Raw genomic sequence first — 22,101 nt, 5'->3', positions numbered from 1 at the left:
CCATCTTATTGATCCGGTGACTAAATCCTGGAATGTCGATTTGCCGAAAGTATATATACATCCGGATGATGTTGATATTATTAGAGGTATGGCTATAAGTCGGAATGGTAGGCATGATTTTTATGGGTGGGTCCTACACAGAGTCCAGAAAATACACTGTCAAATCAGAGTATATGATTGAATCCTTATTTCCAAAGAGACGGTATCTTATGGCCCAAATATTAAACCTCTGTTGGCCTTCTCATGGAAACTTAGGTGTTCTCCGAAATTCAGACATTTTATTTGGTAAGATCTTACACATACTATACCAGTTACAAAATATTTAAGAGCACGATGCATCAATTGTGATATTCGATGCAATATTTGTGGTGCAGAGGAAGAGTCAATTAATTATGTGCTATTTGAATGTCCCCCGCTTTGCAGACTTGGGCTTTGTGAAAATTTCCTTTTTTTCCTGGGTATCTTCGGTCTTTACTAATATGGATTATCTCTTTTGGAGATTACTAGAAGAATATGACTTTAGTAACTTTCCATGGATATTGTGGTACATTTGGAAAAATAGAAATAATAAGGTTTTCAATAACAAAGATGAAAATCCACATGAAATTCTGAGAATCGCTGAAGTAGACGGTGATGTATGGGCATAGGCTCACCTCACAATTCCAGTAAGACAACATATGGTTCCACAAACCTTTGATTGGCAATCATCGGGACATTCGAGAGTTTGTTTATATAGATGGTGCGTGGAAGGAAACTGATAAGTTCTCGGGACATGATTAGTTCTGTAGAGGCGTGGTTACAGATTATGACATTTTGAAGCTCGAAATCGACAATTTCAGTTTTCATCTTACTTCAAAGTAAATAATAGAGAAACATAGTTAAATCAAGTAAATAGTCAAAAAAAATCATTTTATGTCAAAAAAAACGGCTGCAACTTAGGTCTGAGATAGGGAAGAGGCGAGAAAAAAGGATGAAAAGACATTTACCTTATTACCCATTCCTAAAAACTGATTGAAAACATAAAAAGTTATACTATATGGATTTGAACCAGGGTTAGGTCAATATATCCTTCTAAATAAACCGTTATGCCACAACATCTTCATTGTTTTTTTTTTTTGAAAAAACATCTTCATTGTTATATCCGATAGAATTACGCAAAAATTACTCTTCGAGTACTCTCTAAATACTTTCCAATTTTATATAACTCGCTAAGTCCTGTTCCACCCTACACGTATTCCGAACCTGGGTATTACTCATGCTTCATAAATTAATTATAAAGTTAAATTTAAATTACTCCAAAGAAGAAGAAAAAAATCACGGGATTTGGGAAAAACAAGAAAAAAGAAGAGTGATTTACACTATAAGACAGTTTATGAGTTTTTATTACAATATAAGGCAGTTATTGCTCCTAAGGTAGTTTTTCCTAACTACAAGCCAACTAGACTTATTCTTCTAACAAAATGGGTCCTACAGTTTTTAATTTTATTTTTCTCTCTCTTTAATGGCAGCAAAACTTGAAGAATCATCACTCCGACCACCGTCTACGTCTTTTTTACTAGCCGCTAAATTAGAGTCAGATCTGTACTGCAAGCACCAAAAGGCCACACCCTTTATCATTGCTCAAGCTATCATGGGTGAAGCGGCTGTAAATCAAAAACGACCACATTCTCTGTTATTGCTCGAGTAACGGCGAGCTCCTACGGAGAATCACCACTCTGCTGCTTCATTTAGTCATCAAAGAATCACCTCCGCCGCGCTCTTTAACTCATCTCCCTTGTGCTCTTTAACTCATCTCCCTTGATAAAAAATTCACTATTTTTAAAATCTAAATTTGAAAAACATTTTATAAATGATAAAACTAAGATCTTGAAATGTAACCTATAATTAAAACGTAAAAGAATGAAACATTATGTGAAAGAAACCAATGGCGGCCGTAAATTTTTTGCAGAAAACCCTAAAATTCTGGGGAAGACGAAGACATATTTACTAAAATGCCACTGATTTAAAAATTGAAATTAAACAAAATATGTACACATTCATGGGTCGTACACATGGATAATAATGTGTATGTACACTATTATATTATTTATTTGTAAACACATCTAAAAGTGTTTGCGTGTTTAAGATATACTTATAAAAGAAATTTACAAGTATGTACACGATTTTATCAGATACTGCATTCAGCTGTGTTCTGATATTGGTATGTTTGGACATAGCAAAATAGTGTACATATGCACAAAGCGAAACCTTTGTACATTTGTACATAGTGAGTAATCTTTGTACATGTGTACATAGTTTGGACATGGCCAGATACTTGTGTTGTGTTTAATGTGGACACGGTGATGTGAACACAATATACAATGTAAACTGTGATGTGAACATAGTATATTGATAAAAGGAGTCCATGTGGACATCTTAAATACCAATGTACATGTTGTGATATCTTAAAAGATGTAATGAATATTGATTGACATTCACCTTTGTTGTAGTAGTACTAGTAACAATATACATGATCAGGTAGTGTCCATATGGACAAGTTGGAAACTCTGTGTAGATGTTGTTATACGTTTAGATGTTTTGTAATGCTTGTAAATCCGTACATATCCATAAAACATACATATGGGACATAGTATTGCAGATGTTTTTAACGTGCATATGGTGGCTGAATCCAAACAAAGCATCGACGCTCGCAAATCCATCTACAAAGGAAGTACCATTGTGTCCTAGATTATTTGGTTTGTCGCTTAGGGTCAAACTTAGATACATCATTTGAGCAATTTCCCCCTGACTTCTTAATTTGTTTTCTTCATTATCTTTGTACATAGAAAGATAAGACTTGTGTAAGTATTCTACGAGAACAACTGAAAAATCAGATTGGATCAAGATATCTTAGAGACCAGAAATAGATGTTACATTGTAACTTAACAATACTCACAACTAAACCTGTAATTAGATCAAGATGGGAGCAACACATTTAGCACCACAAAAAATCGTCAACGTGTACGCATGTATTCGATGTCCACATGTACAATGTATTTTTTAAAAATCAGATGTACACTGGTTCTTTTGTACACTGCACAAGTTATGATGATTCTAATGATTTTGAGTATCTTATTATTGTTGCTCATCGTGCTTTTGCAACAAAGGGGGTGAGATGGAGGAGATGAAAGAGGCGAGACAGAGGCGAGACAGAGGCAACAACGAGAAGGAGGCGACGAAGGCAACAACGAGAAATGAATCTGATGTACATGTGTATTGTTGTACATGTGGATGGTAAAAAAATTTGTGTACATAGTTTATTGTTGTACATGCGTATTGTAGTACAATATGATTCTTCATATTTATTTGTGTTCATTTAAGTCATTTAGGTGTGTCTTTAGCTATTTTTATTGTATTTTCATAGATTTATTCGTACTACAAGGGGTTAAAATGTTGTTTCTGAAGTTTAGGACGAAATTAAAGACTAACTTTAACATTTAAAAAGTGTTGGGTTACAAAATAAATAACAAATAAGTTTAGGGACCAAATCTGCAAAAATACTCAAATTAGACATTGTTGATCTCAAGCTTATCGTGCCAGTTTCAGAGCGCGTCGGAGAGGCATGAAGGTCACAGCGACGATGAATCACGACGAGGAAAGATGAGTTGAGACACAACACGGCATAGCAAGCTCGAACCACCACTGTTTTGCCTTGCGGTGAAGGAGAAGATATGACGTTTCGACAGCGGCGAGAACTTAAGTCACGGCGACGACAGAGACGAGTTGCAAAACACATACCGAAGATGAGATGAAATAATTGTGGCGGAGAAGAAAGAGTTGTGGCGAAAAAAAAGAGAAGCGGCGGAGACGGAGAAAAGTGTGACAATGTGAAGAAAAAAAAAGTTTTGATAATTTCTGATTTTTTTTAATATGGTTTTAGATTTCAAACGTGTGGTCCCAAGTAAAAAAGGAAAGTTACTAATTTCCAAAAATTATGGGGCCATTTTTGTTACACCAATGACTTAGGTCCTGACTGGTTCAACCGCAGCGGTTGCGGTTGCGATTGCGGGAGTTTGCGGATGCGGGTGGTTGCGGTTTCTAGCGGTTTTAAGAGATTTGTATGACTGGTTCTGCGGTTAGAAATTGGTGTGTTTGCCGGATATTTATGACTGGTTAACTACCAAATACAGCAGCAGTTAAATAATAAACTAACAATATTTACATTTTATACAATTATAAAAATATCAAAAATAATAATATTATAATAAATATAAAAGTTATATTTAGAAAGTTATAGTTTAATTTTTTTAAATATAGAAAATATTTTTATTTTAAAATTTTATAATATTAATTAAAATATAATAGATATATTTTAGCATTTTTATAATTCCAATTTAATTTTTTTATTGAATATTTTTATTTTGTATTTATATTGTTTTGAAAAAAAAAGAAATTTTTTTATCCTCCCGCAACCGCCCGCAACCGCTACCTGGAACCAGCTTTGAATTTATGAGGTTCAAAGCGATTTGGAGCGGTTTGGAGCGGTTTGAACGATTGTTGCAAAACGTCAACAACCGCTACCAACCGCAAAAGCTGCGTTTGCGGGTGGTAGCGGGAAAACCAGTCATACCCTTAGTTAACAAAAACTACCTCAGTAGTCATAACTGCCTTATGTTGTTATTAAAAACTTAAAACTGCCTTACAATGTAATACTAGATTTGGACCCGCGCAACTGTGCGGGTATTAATTTTCATGTTTATATATATATTTTACATAATTAGAATATATTTTTAAAGTTACTTATATATTTAAATGTTTATATATAATTATTTTAAATATAACAATTTGATAGTTTTCATGCTGTAAGTTAATTGATTATTTCAAATCATCATATATATTTGGTATTTTTTATTATATATATTTGAAAATTATTTTTATTCAATTATTATGATCCTGATCCGTTATTTCAAGCGCTAAATTTTCTTTATCAATATTTTTTTATGTTTATTCATTTAATATAATAACTATATATATATATAAAGTTTAATATAAGTTAATTTTATACATGAATTATCTAATTTACTAATGTTAACCGTTCTACCAACATATTATATTAATTTATCAGTTTAAAATAATTTTATCGTATTTAGTTAAATACAATATTTTATTTTAAAATGATAGATATAAATATAAAATAGTAAAATTTGATATAATTTTTTTCATTTTATAAAAGATAACTGAGTATATATATATATTAATGTATAATAACATTAATTTCATTACTAATTGCAAAATTAGTGAAAATATTTATATACAATTTTTGATAATTAAGATATTGTTATAATGATTTTCAACAAATTTGTTAAGAAAATTAAATAAATATATATATATATATATTTATTTTAAATTAAAAGATATCAAATTATATTATGATTTAAGTAGTTAGAAGATTATATATTGGCATTAAGGAAATACATTTAATACAAATTTTAAATGATGATCCAAATAAAAATATCACACATGAATAAATGTGAGTTTGTTAACCAATCTAGGTTTGTAGGAGTTGATGTTATATTAGGAATGATATATTATTAATCTATATTATTAGTAATAAATGAATGATAACTGATTTCTAGTGAGAGTCAATTTTAAAAAAAATCACACATAAATCAAAGTTGTGACTTCTGTTTTAATATATATGATATATTGTTGATTCTGAATCTTATATATCATCAACGTTAGACCAGGAGTTTTTTATGTAACAGCCTAGCTAAATTATCAGAACAGAATAAGCTCAAATTAGTTTGATAATTTCATGTTATAGTTTGTTTTACGTTAGGTTTAGAGTTCAATAATAACTGCAGGGACTGCAATTTTATGAAGAAAGGTTAATAGTTATGCTATGCTGGTAGTGGGCTGATTAATTGTCCAAGAACGCCGGAGCACTCGATCCTCACGTAAAGAATCTAAACACTAACTGATAAATCAAAATAATTGTTTTGTTTAATCTTGCTGGAAAAGGGGAATTAAATATATTGTTAGGATTAGGTTATGCAAATAAAAAATAATGTAACTAATATTCTAAGAGAAGGTCTATTTTAAAATATCACATATGAAAGAAGTCATGACTTCTGTTTTAATAGATTAAATATATATATATATATATATATATATATATATATTTTTTTGTTTTCAAAATTAAGAGACGATTAATCTTGGATCTTGGTGGTTTTTAAAATATTTAGTTGTGGTTTTCATTTGAATAAAAACATATGTGATTTATGCAGAATTGGTTCATTTTTATTGCAGTTTTGATATATTAGATCATTTGTATGATATATTTAAATAGTTCAATAAATATATGTGTTCTCAAAACTCATTTAATTTTATGTATTATTTACTGAATGTGTCTCTGTATTCATAATAACATGTGAATATTTACTAAATGGAGTGCTAACCGGTACACAAATAACTAAAGAGTAAAGACTAATTTTTGATATTCTTGGTTTATAGCTAGCCGGATTTTGAATACATATGACTAATAAATAGTAGACTATTATTGGCAGGTACGTAAAAAGTATATTCATATTTGTATTCAATTTATTAAAAATATATTTTACGATCATGTTCATGTATTTAGCTCAATTTGTAAATAATATTCAACAGTTGACATAGTTAAAAAGAATATTCCCATATATTAATAAAATAAATCATGGTATATATATGTTGTAATTTAACAAAATTTTAGGGAATATATGTATAACGATATTTGCGGTAGATTTGAACAGATTTGGTAATATGTTTTATTAAATTATATGATATTTTATATCTGATTTTAATATTTACGTCAATAGTGAACCACTTCATCTTCTCCAAGAGTAAACTGTGTTTGGTTTATAAAGTAATAATCTTATTTACAAAAAGAGCAGTGTTCATGTTTAAGACTAACAACATAAAAAGTTTATTCGTTGTTAACACTGCCACATTTGAAATAATTTATTTTTAAATGAAATATGACTTGAATAAAGTTTATGTAGAAAAAACACTTCTAGCGAGTTTGCTGTGTTCTGGAGTATGGTTATTCATGTTCACAGAAATTCAGAAGAAAAAAAAACACTTTTAGCAAATTTATTGTTTTCTTAAGTATTGGGTATGATTGTTTAAGTTCATAGAAGTTTGTTCAAAGAAAAAACACAATTTAGAATGGAATCATCAATCACCCGTAATACCAAAGACACATGAAAATTGATTCATAGCAAGTTTATAAGAAAAACAACATGTATAGTAACATTGAAAATAGTTATCGTTAATGGTCATAGAAATTGAGACTCTATAGTTAGTTTATTTTCTATAGTGAAACACACAGTACGCAATTTTTTATAGTGACAATGTATAAGATCATTTAGGTAACATTAATAAATAAATAATAGGAAAATTAAATGTGACTCTATTCTAGAAAATTGTCTAACTAAAAAAATCACACATGAAATGAAGTTGTGACTTCTATTTTAATATATAAGATTTTCAAAAAAGAAAGACTAAGGGTATGAATGTAGTGCAGAGTAAATGCAGTACAAATGCAGGAAAAATTAATATGCAGATTGATCTGCACTTTATTTCCAATCAACATTAAAAATGCAGAAGAAATTATAATATTAAAAAATTAAGAAAACTGCATGCAGGAGAATTCATGTGATAAAAAACTGATCTGCAAGCAATTGGAATAAGTGGGCTAGTCGAACACAGGAGCCCAATGAAGTGTTGTCTTTCATTTTTTTTTTTTTTGACAACTACTTTTTCTCCTTTAGTTATCAATATTTCATATTACTTTATTTCTTTCCTTCACAAATTAAAATTCATCTTTAAGTATAAGTTTTTTGTTTTGTTTTTTATAAAGAATTTAAGATGAATTTTCTTATACAAATAATTAAAATGACATACTATATATATAAAATAATATTATTAAATTTGACAAACACTTATATATATATATATATACATATTAAAAATAGGGGTGAACACATATCGGATATCCGGATGATCCAATCTGTTTCGTCCGAATAATCAATTATATGTTCTGATTCAATCCGTATCCCCCTTAATATTCTATGTCCCTAATATCCGGAAAATTTTAGATTTTGACTGGATATCCGATTCGATCCATAAAAATAAAAATATATTAAAAAATAAATTAAAATAAAAAATAATATAAATATTATAAAATAATATAAAATAATAATATTTTATAACAAAAAAATTATTTACTTTTGAAAATTCTAATAAATAATTTACTAATTCAGTAAATAAAATATTGTAAAATTTATATAAAATATAAAATTTATATAACTTTTATATAATTCTTTAAATATATGTATATATATGCATATAACGGATCGGATAACCTTTCTTAATTTAATAAATTTATGCATGTTATTTATATTGCGTGTATTATTTGCATATAATTATAAATTTAAATATTTTTATAATTAATTATTATTTTAAAATGATTATTATACGCATTATAACACATGCATTATTTTAATCTTATGTTTAATTAGTTTTATCATTTTTTTTATATCTATGTTCATATAATTGAACTAATATTATTTTTAAATTTATAGATATGGCATCTAACCGTGGACAAAACGTAAAACTTAATACACGTCATACAGATTTGATCTGCATTTGTTCTGCATGATCTGTATTTGTTCTGCTTGATCTGCGTTTTCTGTTTGATCTGCGTTTTTATGATCTGCATGCCATTCGAAGCCTAAAAAAAGGGAAGAAAGAACAAGGTCCTAATTGTCATTTCCAGAAATACACACAGAACAGAACAGAGGAGAAACCGAACTCCTCAAACTCGAGAGAAACGAGGAAAGGTGTAAGTAAACATACGAGAAAGCGAGAGACAGACAATCGAATCTGGTGGAAGAATGGCGAATCTACCTCCATCTCTCTCCATGGGCACACCTTTCGGCGGTCCCAGCACGTCGGCCGCAGGAGCTCCGGCGAACAAAGATCGAAACTTGGCATCCGCGGAGCAGTTGGTTCTCGATCTCAGCAATCCTGAACTCAGAGAGAATGCTCTCCTCGAGCTTTCCAAGGTTCTCCTCCTAATCTATAACTGGCTGTCGTTTTTGGTTTTGGTCTGATCCAAGAAACAAGAGCTAGGGTTTCGATGATGTGCTTTTGACAATCTCAGTGTCTGAATTAGTTGTTGTTGTTCTTTTTGTAGAAAAGAGAACTGTTTCAGGATTTGGCGCCTCTCTTGTGGAACTCTTTTGGTACCATTGCTGCCTTGTTGCAGGTAATCACTTCAATCTACAAACTTTATGATATTTATTTTTTTAGAAACTGACGAGTCTACGGATTGCAAAAAGGATTCTTTTCTATCCAAGTGTAAGATACCTAAGCAAAATGCTATTTCATTTGGTGTTAGTGTTGTATGATTTGACTAGTTTCTTCTGTTTGCTCGCAGGAGATAGTGTCTATCTACTCTGTTCTTGCTCCTCCTAATCTGACTCCTGCTCAGTCCAACCGTGTCTGTAACTCACTCGCCCTTCTTCAGGTTGTTCACATGGATATTTCTGGTTTACTCTTTAGCATGTTTGGTTTGATGTTCATGTCTTTTGCCTAACAGATTCCTGACACACTTATTTCTTGTTTTCATACCCTTCAGTGCGTAGCCTCTCATTCCGACACAAGGATGTTATTTCTCAAGGGTATTGTTCTTGTTCTGTTCATTGGGTTATACAAATAAGATTGTGTACCATTAAATGTTTTATCGTATCATCTTGTCTATTTAATGCTATCTGTGGTAGTTATCTGTTTATTGTATATCTCCTTTATGATTTCAGTTTATTTCAACTGATGGATTCGTTGTTATGCCTTGTTTTGTTTCTTATGCACAGCTCACATCCCACTGTACCTTTACCCTTTCCTGAACACAACGAGTAAGTCAAGACCTTTCGAGTACTTGCGCCTTACTAGCTTAGGTGTCATTGGTGCTCTTGTTAAGGTAAACCATCCCGTCCCTTTACTGTAGCTTGTTTCCCCCTTCTATTTTGAGGTTCCCCAGCATACTTTTGCTGAAGGTGAAGGACTAATGTGTAAATAGTAGTAGCCTTTTAGCTAGTTAGTGTATGAAATAAGAAAGATCATTGACATCATTCTTTCACCAGGTTGATGATACAGAGGTCATTAGCTTCCTTCTATCAACCGAAATTATTCCTCTGTGCCTCCGCACCATGGAGATGGGGAGCGAGCTGTCGAAAACTGTAAGCCTTTTACAATGATATTGTGGATTAATGCCTTTTTTACGAATCAACTTGCTGTGATAATGTTAGGTTGCCACATTCATAGTTCAGAAGATCTTGTTGGATGATGTGGGGATGGATTACATCTGCACAACAGCGGAGCGGTTTTTCGCTGTTGGTCGAGTGTTGGGAAACATGGTTCAGTCACTTGTGGAGCAGCCTTCTCCACGCCTTTTGAAGCATATCATTCGTTGTTATCTCCGTTTATCAGACAACCCAAGGTTCGTTTAGCTCGAAACAAACTTCCTCGTTGATGTGTGTTGGCTGGCTGTTTCATGCTTGAGCTCTGTCTTTTATGTGTTACTTAGGGCTTGTGCTGCACTCGGAAGCTGTCTCCCTGACTCGCTGCGAGATGGAACCTTCAGCAATTGTCTTCGCGTAAGTCATTTTTCATACATTGACTCGGGGTTTTGAACTTGTTCGTCTAAAACATGGCAGCTTAGTTGAAACTTGGAGTTGTGCTTGTTTTCAGGAGGATCAAATCGCGAGGAGGTGGCTGCAACAGCTGGTTCACAATGTTGGAGTTGGTCGAGTCCCATCACATCAAGGTGGAGGATTTGAGCACATGCTTTGAGCTGAAACCATCTCAGGCCTATCCTTGTATTGCTTTTTTGTTTGTTTCTAATTTATTCACGTACTTTTGATGCCTTAACTTGGATGATGTGTTATAGGCTTTTGAAATTCTTCTTGTAATTATTTAATAAGCTTTAGAACAGCAAACCTAGAGTGCATAGTGCTCGGATAATAAAAGGATTGCTTTGAATTCCCATGAAAATTAATTTCATCAATGCGTCGTGTAGTTGTTTAATAAGCTTCAGTGCATAATAATGATCGGGATATTAAAGGATTGGTTACAAAATAGTTTCGGTTTGAATTTGAATCCCCATGAGACTTTATTCAGACAATGCTTCTTTGGTGGTTCTTGATGTCTTCACAATACTTGTCCGAGCTTCAAAGCTAGAACTTTTTAACGGGAATAACAGCTCCGTTCCTTGCACCAGACTCAAGCATTGCTTCAAGAACAGCAACGTCCCGAGCACCTTCCACGTATGATAGACGAGGCTCTTGCTCCTGCAGCAAATGCGTCAGGACACATTAGGATAGTTTAGATAACAGACCACCAAGGTTTTGAGTTCCTGCATTCCATTTCCAAGGGCTAAGATTCGAGGATTACCTTTGAAGCTCCTGAGATGTCATTGAAGAATGCTTTTAGCTCTTCAGTCACTCCACTGAACGGGTAAAAGATGGTCCTCGATGTCCCTCCTTCCCCGTAAACTGTGGCCTGAAAAGCTCAGAAGATCATAGTCATTTTAGTTTAGATTCGAGCAAAATATGGATATACTTCAGTTGATCATATGTTAAGAGTATACAAACCATGTAACCATGTCGGCCATCTTGAACTCCACGCTCAAGTTGAACAGTGCCCTTTAATCCTACGACTCTCCATAATATCTAAAACACAGAATTTTCTGTGAGAAAAAAACTATGGTTCTTAGGCTAAAGCGTTGTGGAAAGCAGAACATCTAAGTCTTACTACATGCCTTTGGAGACCTTGAAGAGACGACCATCACAAAGACTCCAGAGCACCCGTTCTCTAGCTGACTGCAGAGCAAAGAAACGTCCTGGATTAGAGTATTCATGTGAAATTAGTGTGCTAAGAAACATGGGATTGATGTATCTAAACTTACAAGTTTGATGTAATGTTGTCTGGTGCAGGTAAAGTCTTATCAACATGGGAGGTGGTGGCTGAGACTGATGTTACCTCACATCCAACAAGCTGTTCATCACAAACCAATACATCAAAATTTTGGCCCAAAAGCGGGATATTCGGAAAAGCGTATTTATTAGTTAATGAAGATGTACGGTACCATTCTTAACCCAGCAATGTAATGCACACCCATATCCAAGATGAAACCACCCTGCATATGAAGAGCGGACGGGTAAATATTAACAAAATAACACACAGCTTCGTCGGGATATATATATATATATATGTGTGATTGATATAATTGTTGTAAAGCAAAATGATTCTGGCAGGATGATAGCATCTGGAGCCATAAAATTCGTAAGTTACAATTTAAGTAAGCAGCGTGTTAGGGAGATGCAACAGAGTCTGATAGAAAAAGATTGTGGCAAAAACAGAAAGCATTACGTACGTCCAAGTTTCGTCTCCAGGAGCTTGAGAAGTAAGGATTGGAACTGTTCATTGATCCCTCGATAATAAGTTGGACGTTCATCATATCCCCAATTTCTTCCACAAGTTTCTTCAACTGCCAAAAAAGTCAAATCATGAGATATAATGTTAGTTGCTCAACAGGAAGTGCCAGGAAGACACTAAGTAGCATTTACCTCAACAAAAGCTGGTTCAAAACGATAATTTTCAGCCACAGCCCAGATTGGACGGCATGGGGAATCAGTAGAAATATTTTTATAGCTGGTCATTGCAGTTTCAATCTCACCGATTGCTGCAACAAAAAAAACGTGGATCATGCTACACATCTCTCATGTAAAAAAGGATGGATGACAAGCTGGTTTAAACAAGAGCAGTGATCATCAACTTACAAGCAGCAGCTGGCTTCTCTGAAAACCGATCCAGGACAGCAACATACATATCAAGAAAGAAGAAGACTCTTTAGTGTTTTTAAGTTGGGATACATTTCATGTAGCAATAACATTACTAGTTTAGTAACGGTAAAACAGAGCCAAAAACTCGACCATTATCCATGTTTGAGCAATCAAAGGCAGCCTTTTCGGATTAAAGAAGTGGACAAGTCACCTTGAAGGACGTGCTTTCCTACTTTGAGCATCTTCAGAGACATTTCAACCTAAAATGCATAATAAGATTTTGAGTTCACTCAGTAAGAACAAAAATACGCAATTGATTGGTAATGTTCCAACTATATGATTAAAGGATATACCTGGGTTTGGCCAGCAATGACAACAGCAACACCAAGAATGGAACTATCTTGAATGATCTCATTCAAACCTTCATCTCCCCATTTGCACTCCACTCCAGGAAAATGCTTCCGCGCTACCTCCACAGCTCCTTTCGCAGATTCCTTCAAACAAAAACCATAAGTCACCAAACCGATTCGATCAGGGGCGATGAGATGATAAGGAAGCAAGCCTAATGGTGTATTTTTAACTGTTACATAAGCTACATATTCGTCGTTGATTCAAATCATCTCCCAGATCAAGCGCAGTGATCGAATTGTTACCTCAGAACGGCTCCAAATGGCTTTGAGGTTGACGAGATCGGAGATCTCAGCCAAGCGAGGAATGTACTGCGTCTTGACGAAGATCCCAGCTCCGAGAATGGCGATTCCAGGTGGTGAAGCATTCGCCATTTTCCTTTTTTTCTCTCGTCGATCTCTGTGTGAGATTTTTTGAATCTGATCCAAGCAAACAAACAAAGTACACTTGCTGCTGCTGCTAAGTGCTAACTCAACCGCAAACGTCATATGTATCGTAACCGCTTTGCTTGTCGAATCCAAATCGCAAACGCTTGATATCGCTCACTGTGAATCGAATAACTTCATGGTCGAAATTACCGTTTTACCCCTATAATCAGCTATAATCAACCTCTCTCTCATCGATTTCCCCAACTTCCCTCCTTTCATATAAACCAACCCTAGATATCCCTGCTTCGAATTTGGGGGATCGGATCTATTCTTCTACTCTGAGATTTGATTGATACTCTTTCTCGATGGCCGGAGGTGATAGTCCAGCTGAAACGAAGAAGGGAAGCTCCAAGACCTCTAAGAACACTAAAGAGAGCAGTAAAGAGAGCACCCTCAAGCAGAGTAATGCTGCTACTTTTATCTCCACATTCCACAGTTTAATTGAGCTGAATTCAAAGTAATTTCTTTTTGAAATTTGCAGAATCTCCAGCTGAGTTTTTCGCCGAGAACAAGAACATTGCTGGATTCGATAATGTGAGCTCCGATTCCTTTGTTTCAGTTCAAAAACAATGGAACCTTAATGCCCGATTTGTTTTAAATTGTTGATTATTTTTCAGCCAGGGAAGTCACTGTACACTACAGTGAGAGAGCTTGTTGAAAACGCTCTTGATTCTTCTGAGTCCATCTCTGAGCTCCCTGAGGTTGAAGTTACTATGTACGTTCCCTTCCTTTCACATATCAGAATACGTACTTTGAGATCATTCAATATGACAAATCTAAAGTTCTGTTGACCAGTTTTCTTACTGTCACTAGATTCACCGACTGTCTTGTTTTCTTTTGAAAGCGAAGAGATTGGAAAATCTAAGTTCAATTCCATGATTGGTCTTATTGATCGGGAACGTGTTGACACCAAGCTCTATGATGACTACGAGACTGACAAGGCCCGTGAGGTCCTCCAACTCTCTCCCTCTCTCTCTTAATTGTCTCACTCTGTCTGGTTAAAGCAGCTTTTGTTTCACTGTTCTGCATTCTTCTGGATTGTTAACAATTCTGATTTTTTTGGTACTTGTTTCCTGATTTGTAGAAAAGGTTAGTAAAGGAAGCTCGTGCCAGTGAGATACAAGCCAAAAATTTGGCTTCAGGAAAGAAAAACAAAGAGCCTGGAGTCTCTAAGGTTTTAAAGGCTCGTGGGGAAGCATCCTATTACAAGGTTACATGTAAGGTGAGTATTTGAATTGTTTTTGTTTTAGTTCTACAGATATTGCTGTGTGCCATTTCAGTCTCAAGGGTTAGTAACAGTGACAGGCTTACAGCCATATATACCTTCAGAATATAAATATGTTCTTGTGCATTTTGTTTTTTGAGATTTGACTTGAGTTGATCATAATGTAGGATAATGGTAAGGGGATGCCACACGATGACATCCCAAATATGTTTGGCAGAGGTAAATAACTAATGGCCACTCTCACTTTATTTATTTAGCCTTGCGTATCATCCTTATAAAAAGCTTTTGTCTTGAGGCTAGATTTAAGAATTGTTCTTCTTACAGTTCTGTCTGGGACGAAGTATGGACTGAAGCAAACTCGTGGAAAGTTTGGTTTAGGGGCAAAGATGGTACTCTTTTGTTTCTTTTGATTTCTTATATAGCATGTTTAATATCTGTGCTTGGCCTTGTAATTTATACTTTACATGGAGAGTGTAGGAGTGGTAAAAATATGCATTAAATATGGAATGTTACCCTTCATAACTAAAGTTTTCCTAGAGAACCTGTTTAACTCTTCTATTTTCTCTGTTTTCTCCTGGCGTGCAGGCTTTAATTTGGTCCAAAATGAGTACAGGCCTCCCCATAGAGATCTCTTCATCTATGAAGAGCCAAAACTATGTTACGTTCTGCAGATTGGATATTGATATTCACAGGTACCCCTTGAATACATGAACAGCTTCTCTGAAGCTATCTACCTAACTGTTTATGTTTCTGCATGTGACAATAATAGCCATGAATCCTTTGAATATTCGACGTCTTCTCATGATTATCTGTGTATGGTTTGACTGTTTCGAATCTTTTAAGAAAGTCATCATTTAGCTCAGCGTCAAAGAATGATCTTTAAATGGTTAACTTGCAGGAACATTCCTCACATTCATCTACACGAGAAGAAGGCCAACAAAGAGAAATGGCATGGAGCCGAAATACAGGTGGTAATTGAGGGAAACTGGACAACATACAGAGTAAGTAGTTTTGATAGTCCTTTTGCTGTACCTTATTTCTTTAGATATTTTTGTCTGCAGAATGTCTAACACGTTTTATTTTTTCTTTTCCAGTCAAAGATCTTGCACTACATGCGCCAAATGGCTGTTATTACTCCTTATGCGCAGTTTCTATTTAGATTTATTTCAGAAACACCCGAGTATGATATCTGTCTCTCTGTCTTCTTGCTGCCCTGTCACATATATATATCTGTTCACATGCAGCATTATTAAGTTGTTCAATTTTTTTTTAAAATATAATATAGGAAAAATGTCACTGTAAAATTTACTCGAAGAACGGATGTGATGCCCCCAATTCCTATCGAGACAAAGCACCATCCTTCGTCAGTTGACTTGCTGCTTATCAAGCGCCTTGTTACAGACACTTCCAAAAAGACCCTTCTGCAGTTTCTTCAGAATGAATTTGTGAATATTAACAAAAACCTTGCAGCGCGATTAATTGGTAAGTATGACACCGATCTCTTTTGTTATATAAGTTTGAATGTCGATATAATATAAAGAAAACCATCTATAATATCCCTCGACTCAAAGTCAATCACTTTTTTTTCTTTCAGGGGAAATGGGACCCGATTTCAGCCCTGGCATGGCTGTCAAGTCTGTGACATCTCAGCAAATGGTGCGCATACATCAGTTATTCCGCCAAGCTAAATTCGACGACCCTAGTGGTGATGTAAGCATCTGCTTTCTCTTAGCTGTACATTGGGAACTGCTTTATTATTCCTATGTCTCTCTTGAGGGTCTTTTAAAAGTTTAATTTGGTAGAGCATCTGGATTATAGCAAAAAGTTAGTTCTCATCATACTCTGTTTTTTTTTCTTGTAGTGTCTTAGCCCGGCAGGAGAATACAATCTTCGTCTAGGGATTATCAAGGAGCTGCATCCAGATATGGTGGCAACGCATTCAGGCAGGTTGTCAATTCAACCCTCAATTTTCTGCCAATGCATTGGAATATAAATATGGTGTGCTATAATAGTCTATCATATAGTAATTTCATCGGTCAATCTTTACCTTTATGTTCTTCGTGGTTGATTTGAGCTATGTTAAGCGTTGACTTCTTCCTGGAATCTATGTTCAGTGCTCAGGTATTTGAAGGTCATCCTTTCATTGTTGAAGCTGGTGTTAGTGTGGGTGGAAGAGATGTGAAACAGGCAAGTCATATCCTCCTTTTGTTTATTCATGTATATTCGTTCGCAGCAAAGTTTGCAAACACACTCAAAAGAGAGTAATTCCCAAAGGTTATAGGTTGTTACTACGTCTCATAAGTCAACTAAAATTTAGCATGGATGATATCCATCGCTCTTATAAAACCATGAAGAAACATAAAGAGAAATGGAAGCGAGTTTCTCGATTTGGAAAATAAAAATATCTTCTTGCATTATTCCTTACTTATCTTGATCTCACGATACTAATCTTTTACTTTCTTATGGGGACTTTGTGGGAACTGAAATGACAGGGGATCAACATATTCCGTTTTGCAAACCGGATTCCTCTCCTTTTTGAACAAGGAGGTGATGTTGTGACCAGGACAGCCTTAAAGAGAATCAAGTGAGAAGACTTCTTAAGCTTGCTTGGCTAAATCTCATTTGATTTGGCATCTTTCTCCAAATTTCTTTTACTAATTGGGGCAATTTGAAAAACATTTGCAGTTGGAATAGCTATAAGATTAACCAGACGCAAGATAAAATAGGAGTATTTGTGAGCATAGTGAGTACAAAAATTCCTTTCAAAGGGACAGGGAAAGAATACATAGGAGATGACATCAGTGAAATAGCTACTGCAGTCAAGGTAACCTCAGACTTCTCGACTTTATCTGCTGCACAACTTGTTAAATCAAACTTTTGTCATTTTTTTCCTTCCATCAAGTCTGCAATTCAACAATGCTGCATTCAACTGAAATCCAAAATAGTCAAGAGGCTTCAAGCACGCGAACAACAAGAGAGAAAACGCAGTTTGAGCAGGTACATCCCGGATGCAACTGGAGCGGTGTACGAGGTTCTAAAACAAATGACAGAAGAACATACAAAAAAGAGAAAGCGCTACAAAGAGGAAGAAACAGCTATGCTTGAGAAAGTGTCTAAACTTATAATCACCAAAGAAACATTGAAAGAAAAGCTTGCTGAGCATGTGGAACAGGTTTGCATCAATCACTCGTTTTAAGTAATTGCTGCATCATCATCATCATCACTTTGAATGTTTGCAATGGTTTTACAGGTGGATTACGAGATGGCATTAGAGTATGCAACACAGAGTGGAGTGAGTGAAGAACCCAGAGAAAATATATATCTCCAACAATTGAATCCCAACCATTCCAACTTCATTGATCTTCACAGTCCGACCTTTGTCTTCAGGCTCATCTTGTAAACTGTTTCTATTACTATTTTCGACTCATCACTATTACAAGTTTCAGTCCCATTTCTTCACTTTCTTGTGTGTGTGTTTTGTTTAAGAATAAATTTCGTTTTGGGAGTTTTCAGACACTCGAAAAGTGCAAAAAGAAATGATAAAATATTTATGATTCGTTTCAACAACGTGTTGTAGGACGTGATGATAATTATTTATAATAATCTTGAGCTCGAAAACTTATTAAAATGTTTTCTTACCTCTTTAGATTAAAAATTGTATACTAGATGTCGGTGAAGTAAACTTATTAAAATGGTTTCTTTGTAAAAAAAAAAAATTCCGACCAATTTTAATGCAGTTATGGATAATGGATATATATATTTTAAAGAAGATAATAAAAAAGAGGGAGAAATAACGGATTTTTTAGTTTCGCGTCAATTAATAATACGAGTGAAAAAACATTAAATTTGCACCGCGTAATATTTAATAAAAAAAAGAGGGAAGTGAACAAAAAAAGTAACCCCAAACGAGGAGCAGTGAGTAGTGCCAAAAGGCGCTTTGTTAATTACTTTCTGAAATAATTTATAATAAGAAAAATAAATGACAATAAATGATCTTTTAAAAAATAAAAATATATATAAACCCACACTCTTTCTCTCCATGATCTACAGAGAGACTCCACAAAGAAACGCAAGTAACAAAAGTCGCTTTCGACCCACGTGATCCTTCGTCGACTTTTCTTCTTCTTCTTCTCTCTTTCATCTTCATCTTTCTCGTCTCTAACTTTTTTAGGCGATGAATTAGGGTTTAATTATTTCCTCTCATTTTCCGCAAAACCAAGAGAAGAGAAAGGCAGAGATTCCTTTTTAATCAAATTCTATTCATCTGCTTTGTTAATCTCCAGGTAACCAACTTCGTCTCTTCTCCAAATTTGATTTATTGATACTCTAGATGATGATCGGTAGATAGGTTTGTTTTCACGGGGGGTTTTGGTAGATCCATTGGTTTTGACTCCAAATTACTACGATCTAACTCTATGTCTAATTACTAATTTTATTTCCTGTTGAATCTCAATATCTTTGATCTATATTAAAAAATATTTAGCATTAAATTTGCAATTTTTATTTCTTATTATGTCCTCTTCACAAACGATCCTTTCTATATTTAGATTTTCCGGTGGATTATTATTATTATTATTATTTTTTGTAACCGAACCCATAGATTGATTCTGCTCTGTCTGAATTTGATACTCTCAAGTCGAAAAAACATAAGATCTGATGTCTTGTCTTATTACTTGACCGCCTCTCTAAACGATTATTGAATCCCACAAAAAAAGCCCCCTTTCTAATTCTGGAATTAGGGTTTTGATTTGATGTATTGATTGTTACGTGTCTCCCAGGTTTAATCATACTCTGAAGAGAGTCACGATGATGTTTAACGAGATGGGAATGTGCGGGAACATGGACTTCTTCTCCCCCGCATCTCTCGGAGAAGTTGACTTCTGTCCCGCGCCCGCACACCCCGAACCCGACTCAGTCGTTGAAGACGACTACACCGACGACGAGATCGACGTCGACGAGCTCGAGAGGAGGATGTGGAGGGACAAGATGCGGCTCAAGCGTCTCAAGGAGCAGGACAAGAGCGGCAGCAAAGAAGGAGTCGACGCAGCCAAGCAGAGGCAGTCTCAGGAGCAAGCCAGGAGGAAGAAGATGTCCAGAGCTCAAGACGGGATCTTGAAGTACATGCTGAAGATGATGGAGGTCTGCAAAGCTCAGGGCTTTGTGTATGGGATCATCCCTGAGAACGGGAAGCCTGTGACTGGGGCCTCTGATAATCTCAGGGAGTGGTGGAAAGATAAGGTGAGGTTTGATCGGAACGGTCCCGCTGCTATAAGTAAGTACCAAGCGGAGAACAACATCCCTGGGGTTCGTGAAGGTAGCAACCCCATTGGACCTACTCCGCATACGTTGCAGGAGCTTCAGGACACGACTCTGGGGTCGCTTTTGTCGGCGTTGATGCAGCACTGTGATCCTCCTCAGAGAAGGTTTCCTTTGGAGAAAGGCGTGCCTCCTCCGTGGTGGCCTAATGGGAAAGAGGACTGGTGGCCGCAGCTTGGTTTGCCTAAGGACCAAGGTCCTGCTCCTTACAAGAAGCCTCATGATCTCAAGAAGGCGTGGAAGGTTGGAGTGTTGACTGCGGTTATCAAGCATATGTTTCCTGATATTGCGAAGATCAGGAAGCTCGTGAGGCAGTCCAAGTGCTTGCAGGATAAGATGACTGCTAAGGAGAGTGCTACTTGGCTTGCTATTATTAACCAGGAAGAGTCCTTGGCTAGGGAGCTTTACCCTGAGTCCTGTCCTCCTGTTTCTTTGTCCGGTGGTGGTAGCTGCTCGCTTCTGATGAATGATTGTAGTCAGTACGACGTTGATGGTTTGGAGAAGGAGACTCACTATGAAGTGGAGGAGCTCAAGCCGGAGAAAGTTAACTTTGGGATGGCTGCTAACTTCCCTGTGAAGGAAGAAGTTCCATCGGAGTTCATGAGGAAGAGGAAGCCAAGCAGAGAGCTGAACACTATGATGGACAGAACCATCTTCACCTGCGAGAACACTGGGTGCGCGCATGGCGATGTCAGCCGTGGTTTTCTTGATAGGAACTCAAGAGACAACCATCAGTTTGTTTGTCCACATCGAGACAGCGGCTTACCCTATGGAGCACCGTCCAGGTTCCATGTCAGTGAAGTTAAGCCGGTGGTTGGATTCTCTCAGCCAAGGCCAGTGAACTCGGTTTCTCAGCCAATTGACTTAACCGGTATTGGAGTTCCTGAAGATGGACAGAAGATGATCTCCGAGCTCATGTCCATGTACGACAGAAACGTCCAGAGCAACCAAAACCAAACTTCTATGGTCATGGAGACTCAACTGCTTCAACCAACGGTCCAGAATCATCAAGAACATCTCCAGTTTCAAGGAAACATGGTGGAAGGAAGTTTCTTTGAAGACTTGAACATTCCAAACAGAGTGAACAACCAAGTGTTCTTCCAAGGGAACAACAACAACAGTGGGTTCAAGTACGATACGGCGCACACCAACAACAACAACAACTTTGAAGCTGCGCATAACAACGGTAGCAGCAACAGGTTTCAGCTTGTGTTTGATTCTCCACGTTTGATATGGCCTCATTCGATTACAGAGATGATATGTCAATGCCGGGAGTAGTAGGAACGATGGATGGTATGCAGCAGAAGCAGCAAGATGTATCCATATGGTTCTAAGTCCTTGGGGAATAGATTTCATCTTCTGGTTTATTTTTTATCTTTGGTGTTCTTACATTCTCTCTACAATGTAATATTTTTCTGGGTCTGTCGTCTGTCTCTGTCTCCTCGCTTGTAAGGGAGTCTCTGAAACTCTATGTTACTGTGTGTGTCTTGGTCTCGGCTTGGTGAAGCTCTCTCATCATCAGCTGTTTTAGTTTTATACACCCCATATGCTTTGGGGACGAACATAATGTAAGTTTTTATATTATATTATATAATTTGGAGTCTCTTAATTATTTGTTGTTACGTGTGGTATATTGATGATTGAATACTCTGGTGGTGTGTTATAAAAAAAAGGAACAGTCTGGTACGTCTTCAAAACGGCTTCAAGAATTATTTATTACAAGACACTTACAATTTACTCGAAGCAAGCTAACGTGTGGTGAAGTGGCTCGTTGGTAATAGAGCGGGTCAGTGCTCCTATCAACCAGCGATCGAACACAAAACACATCATATGAAACCAAACCAAGAAAAAAAAACAAATATTA

The 22,101-nt window shown here is 35.7% G+C and overlaps 4 protein-coding genes across 6 annotated transcripts; 3 read left to right on the top strand and 1 right to left on the bottom strand.

The window, feature by feature from the left end:
- The first annotated feature begins 8,780 nt into the window (after positions 1-8,780).
- Positions 8,781-11,083, top strand: LOC106451861 (CCR4-NOT transcription complex subunit 9). 2 transcript variants are annotated; one of them, XM_022719553.2, is made up of 9 exons: positions 8,781-9,083; positions 9,215-9,286; positions 9,458-9,547; positions 9,620-9,701; positions 9,891-9,997; positions 10,161-10,256; positions 10,326-10,516; positions 10,604-10,673; positions 10,768-11,083. In XM_022719553.2, the coding sequence occupies exons 1-9, from the start codon at positions 8,913-8,915 to the stop codon at positions 10,867-10,869; spliced, it is 981 nt and encodes a 326-aa protein (XP_022575274.1). In that variant the 5' UTR covers positions 8,781-8,912; the 3' UTR covers positions 10,870-11,083. The 2 variants fall into 2 exon arrangements, with proteins under 2 accessions (XP_022575274.1, XP_013749293.1); XM_013893839.3 differs by having other exon boundaries at positions 8,783-9,083; positions 9,659-9,701.
- Positions 11,038-13,739, bottom strand: LOC106451860 (uncharacterized protein YMR315W-like). The gene is made up of 12 exons (XM_013893838.3): positions 13,514-13,739; positions 13,214-13,354; positions 13,072-13,120; positions 12,858-12,875; positions 12,645-12,760; positions 12,452-12,565; positions 12,164-12,214; positions 11,984-12,072; positions 11,837-11,897; positions 11,670-11,747; positions 11,470-11,577; positions 11,038-11,366 (listed from the first exon to the last, which is right to left on the bottom strand). The coding sequence occupies exons 1-12, from the start codon at positions 13,640-13,642 to the stop codon at positions 11,253-11,255; spliced, it is 1,068 nt and encodes a 355-aa protein (XP_013749292.2). The 5' UTR covers positions 13,643-13,739; the 3' UTR covers positions 11,038-11,252.
- Positions 13,740-13,874: 135 nt separating this feature from the next.
- Positions 13,875-18,437, top strand: LOC125594253 (DNA topoisomerase 6 subunit B). 2 transcript variants are annotated; one of them, XM_048770523.1, is made up of 18 exons: positions 13,875-14,098; positions 14,178-14,230; positions 14,314-14,411; positions 14,541-14,646; positions 14,781-14,918; positions 15,089-15,140; positions 15,246-15,310; positions 15,507-15,613; positions 15,820-15,922; positions 16,016-16,101; positions 16,207-16,403; positions 16,516-16,631; positions 16,783-16,868; positions 17,036-17,108; positions 17,414-17,505; positions 17,607-17,745; positions 17,824-18,093; positions 18,172-18,437. In XM_048770523.1, exons 1-18 carry the CDS (start codon positions 14,002-14,004, stop codon positions 18,319-18,321), a joined length of 2,028 nt encoding a protein of 675 aa, XP_048626480.1. In that variant the 5' UTR covers positions 13,875-14,001; the 3' UTR covers positions 18,322-18,437. The 2 variants fall into 2 exon arrangements, with proteins under 2 accessions (XP_048626480.1, XP_048626481.1); XM_048770524.1 differs by lacking the exon at positions 13,875-14,098 and having other exon boundaries at positions 14,546-14,646.
- A 511-nt stretch (positions 18,438-18,948) lies between these two features.
- LOC106451859 (protein ETHYLENE INSENSITIVE 3) lies at positions 18,949-21,849 on the top strand. Its single transcript, XM_013893836.3, has 2 exons — positions 18,949-19,204; positions 19,700-21,849. Exon 2 carries the CDS (start codon positions 19,728-19,730, stop codon positions 21,513-21,515), a length of 1,788 nt encoding a protein of 595 aa, XP_013749290.2. The 5' UTR covers positions 18,949-19,204; positions 19,700-19,727; the 3' UTR covers positions 21,516-21,849.
- The last annotated feature ends 252 nt before the right edge of the window (positions 21,850-22,101 follow it).

The sequence above is a fragment of the Brassica napus genome (assembly GCF_020379485.1).
Source record: "Brassica napus cultivar Da-Ae chromosome A5 unlocalized genomic scaffold, Da-Ae chrA05_Random_25, whole genome shotgun sequence".
Classification (NCBI taxonomy): domain Eukaryota; kingdom Viridiplantae; phylum Streptophyta; class Magnoliopsida; order Brassicales; family Brassicaceae; genus Brassica; species Brassica napus.
This window is presented reverse-complemented; position numbering and strand designations above follow the sequence as displayed.

Bases quoted from the DNA above. Each gene is read 5' to 3' on its own strand.
- LOC106451861 (XM_022719553.2), top strand. From the start codon at position 8,913: ATGGCGAATCTACCTCCATCTCTCTCCATGGGCACACCTTTCGGCGGT. The intron at 9,702-9,890 runs GTATTGTTCTTG...TCTTATGCACAG, and splicing joins AAGGATGTTATTTCTCAAGG to CTCACATCCCACTGTACCTT. The intron at 10,517-10,603 runs GTTCGTTTAGCT...TGTGTTACTTAG, and splicing joins CGTTTATCAGACAACCCAAG to GGCTTGTGCTGCACTCGGAA.
- LOC106451860 (XM_013893838.3), bottom strand. From the start codon at position 13,642: ATGGCGAATGCTTCACCACCTGGAATCGCCATTCTCGGAGCTGGGATC. The intron at 13,355-13,513 runs GTAACAATTCGA...TTTTGTTTGAAG, and splicing joins CCATTTGGAGCCGTTCTGAG to GAATCTGCGAAAGGAGCTGT. The intron at 12,073-12,163 runs GTACCGTACATC...TGTGATGAACAG, and splicing joins ACATTGCTGGGTTAAGAATG to CTTGTTGGATGTGAGGTAAC.
- LOC125594253 (XM_048770523.1), top strand. From the start codon at position 14,002: ATGGCCGGAGGTGATAGTCCAGCTGAAACGAAGAAGGGAAGCTCCAAG. The intron at 14,919-15,088 runs GTGAGTATTTGA...ATCATAATGTAG, and splicing joins ATTACAAGGTTACATGTAAG to GATAATGGTAAGGGGATGCC. The intron at 17,506-17,606 runs GTGAGAAGACTT...AAACATTTGCAG, and splicing joins ACAGCCTTAAAGAGAATCAA to TTGGAATAGCTATAAGATTA.
- LOC106451859 (XM_013893836.3), top strand. From the start codon at position 19,728: ATGATGTTTAACGAGATGGGAATGTGCGGGAACATGGACTTCTTCTCC.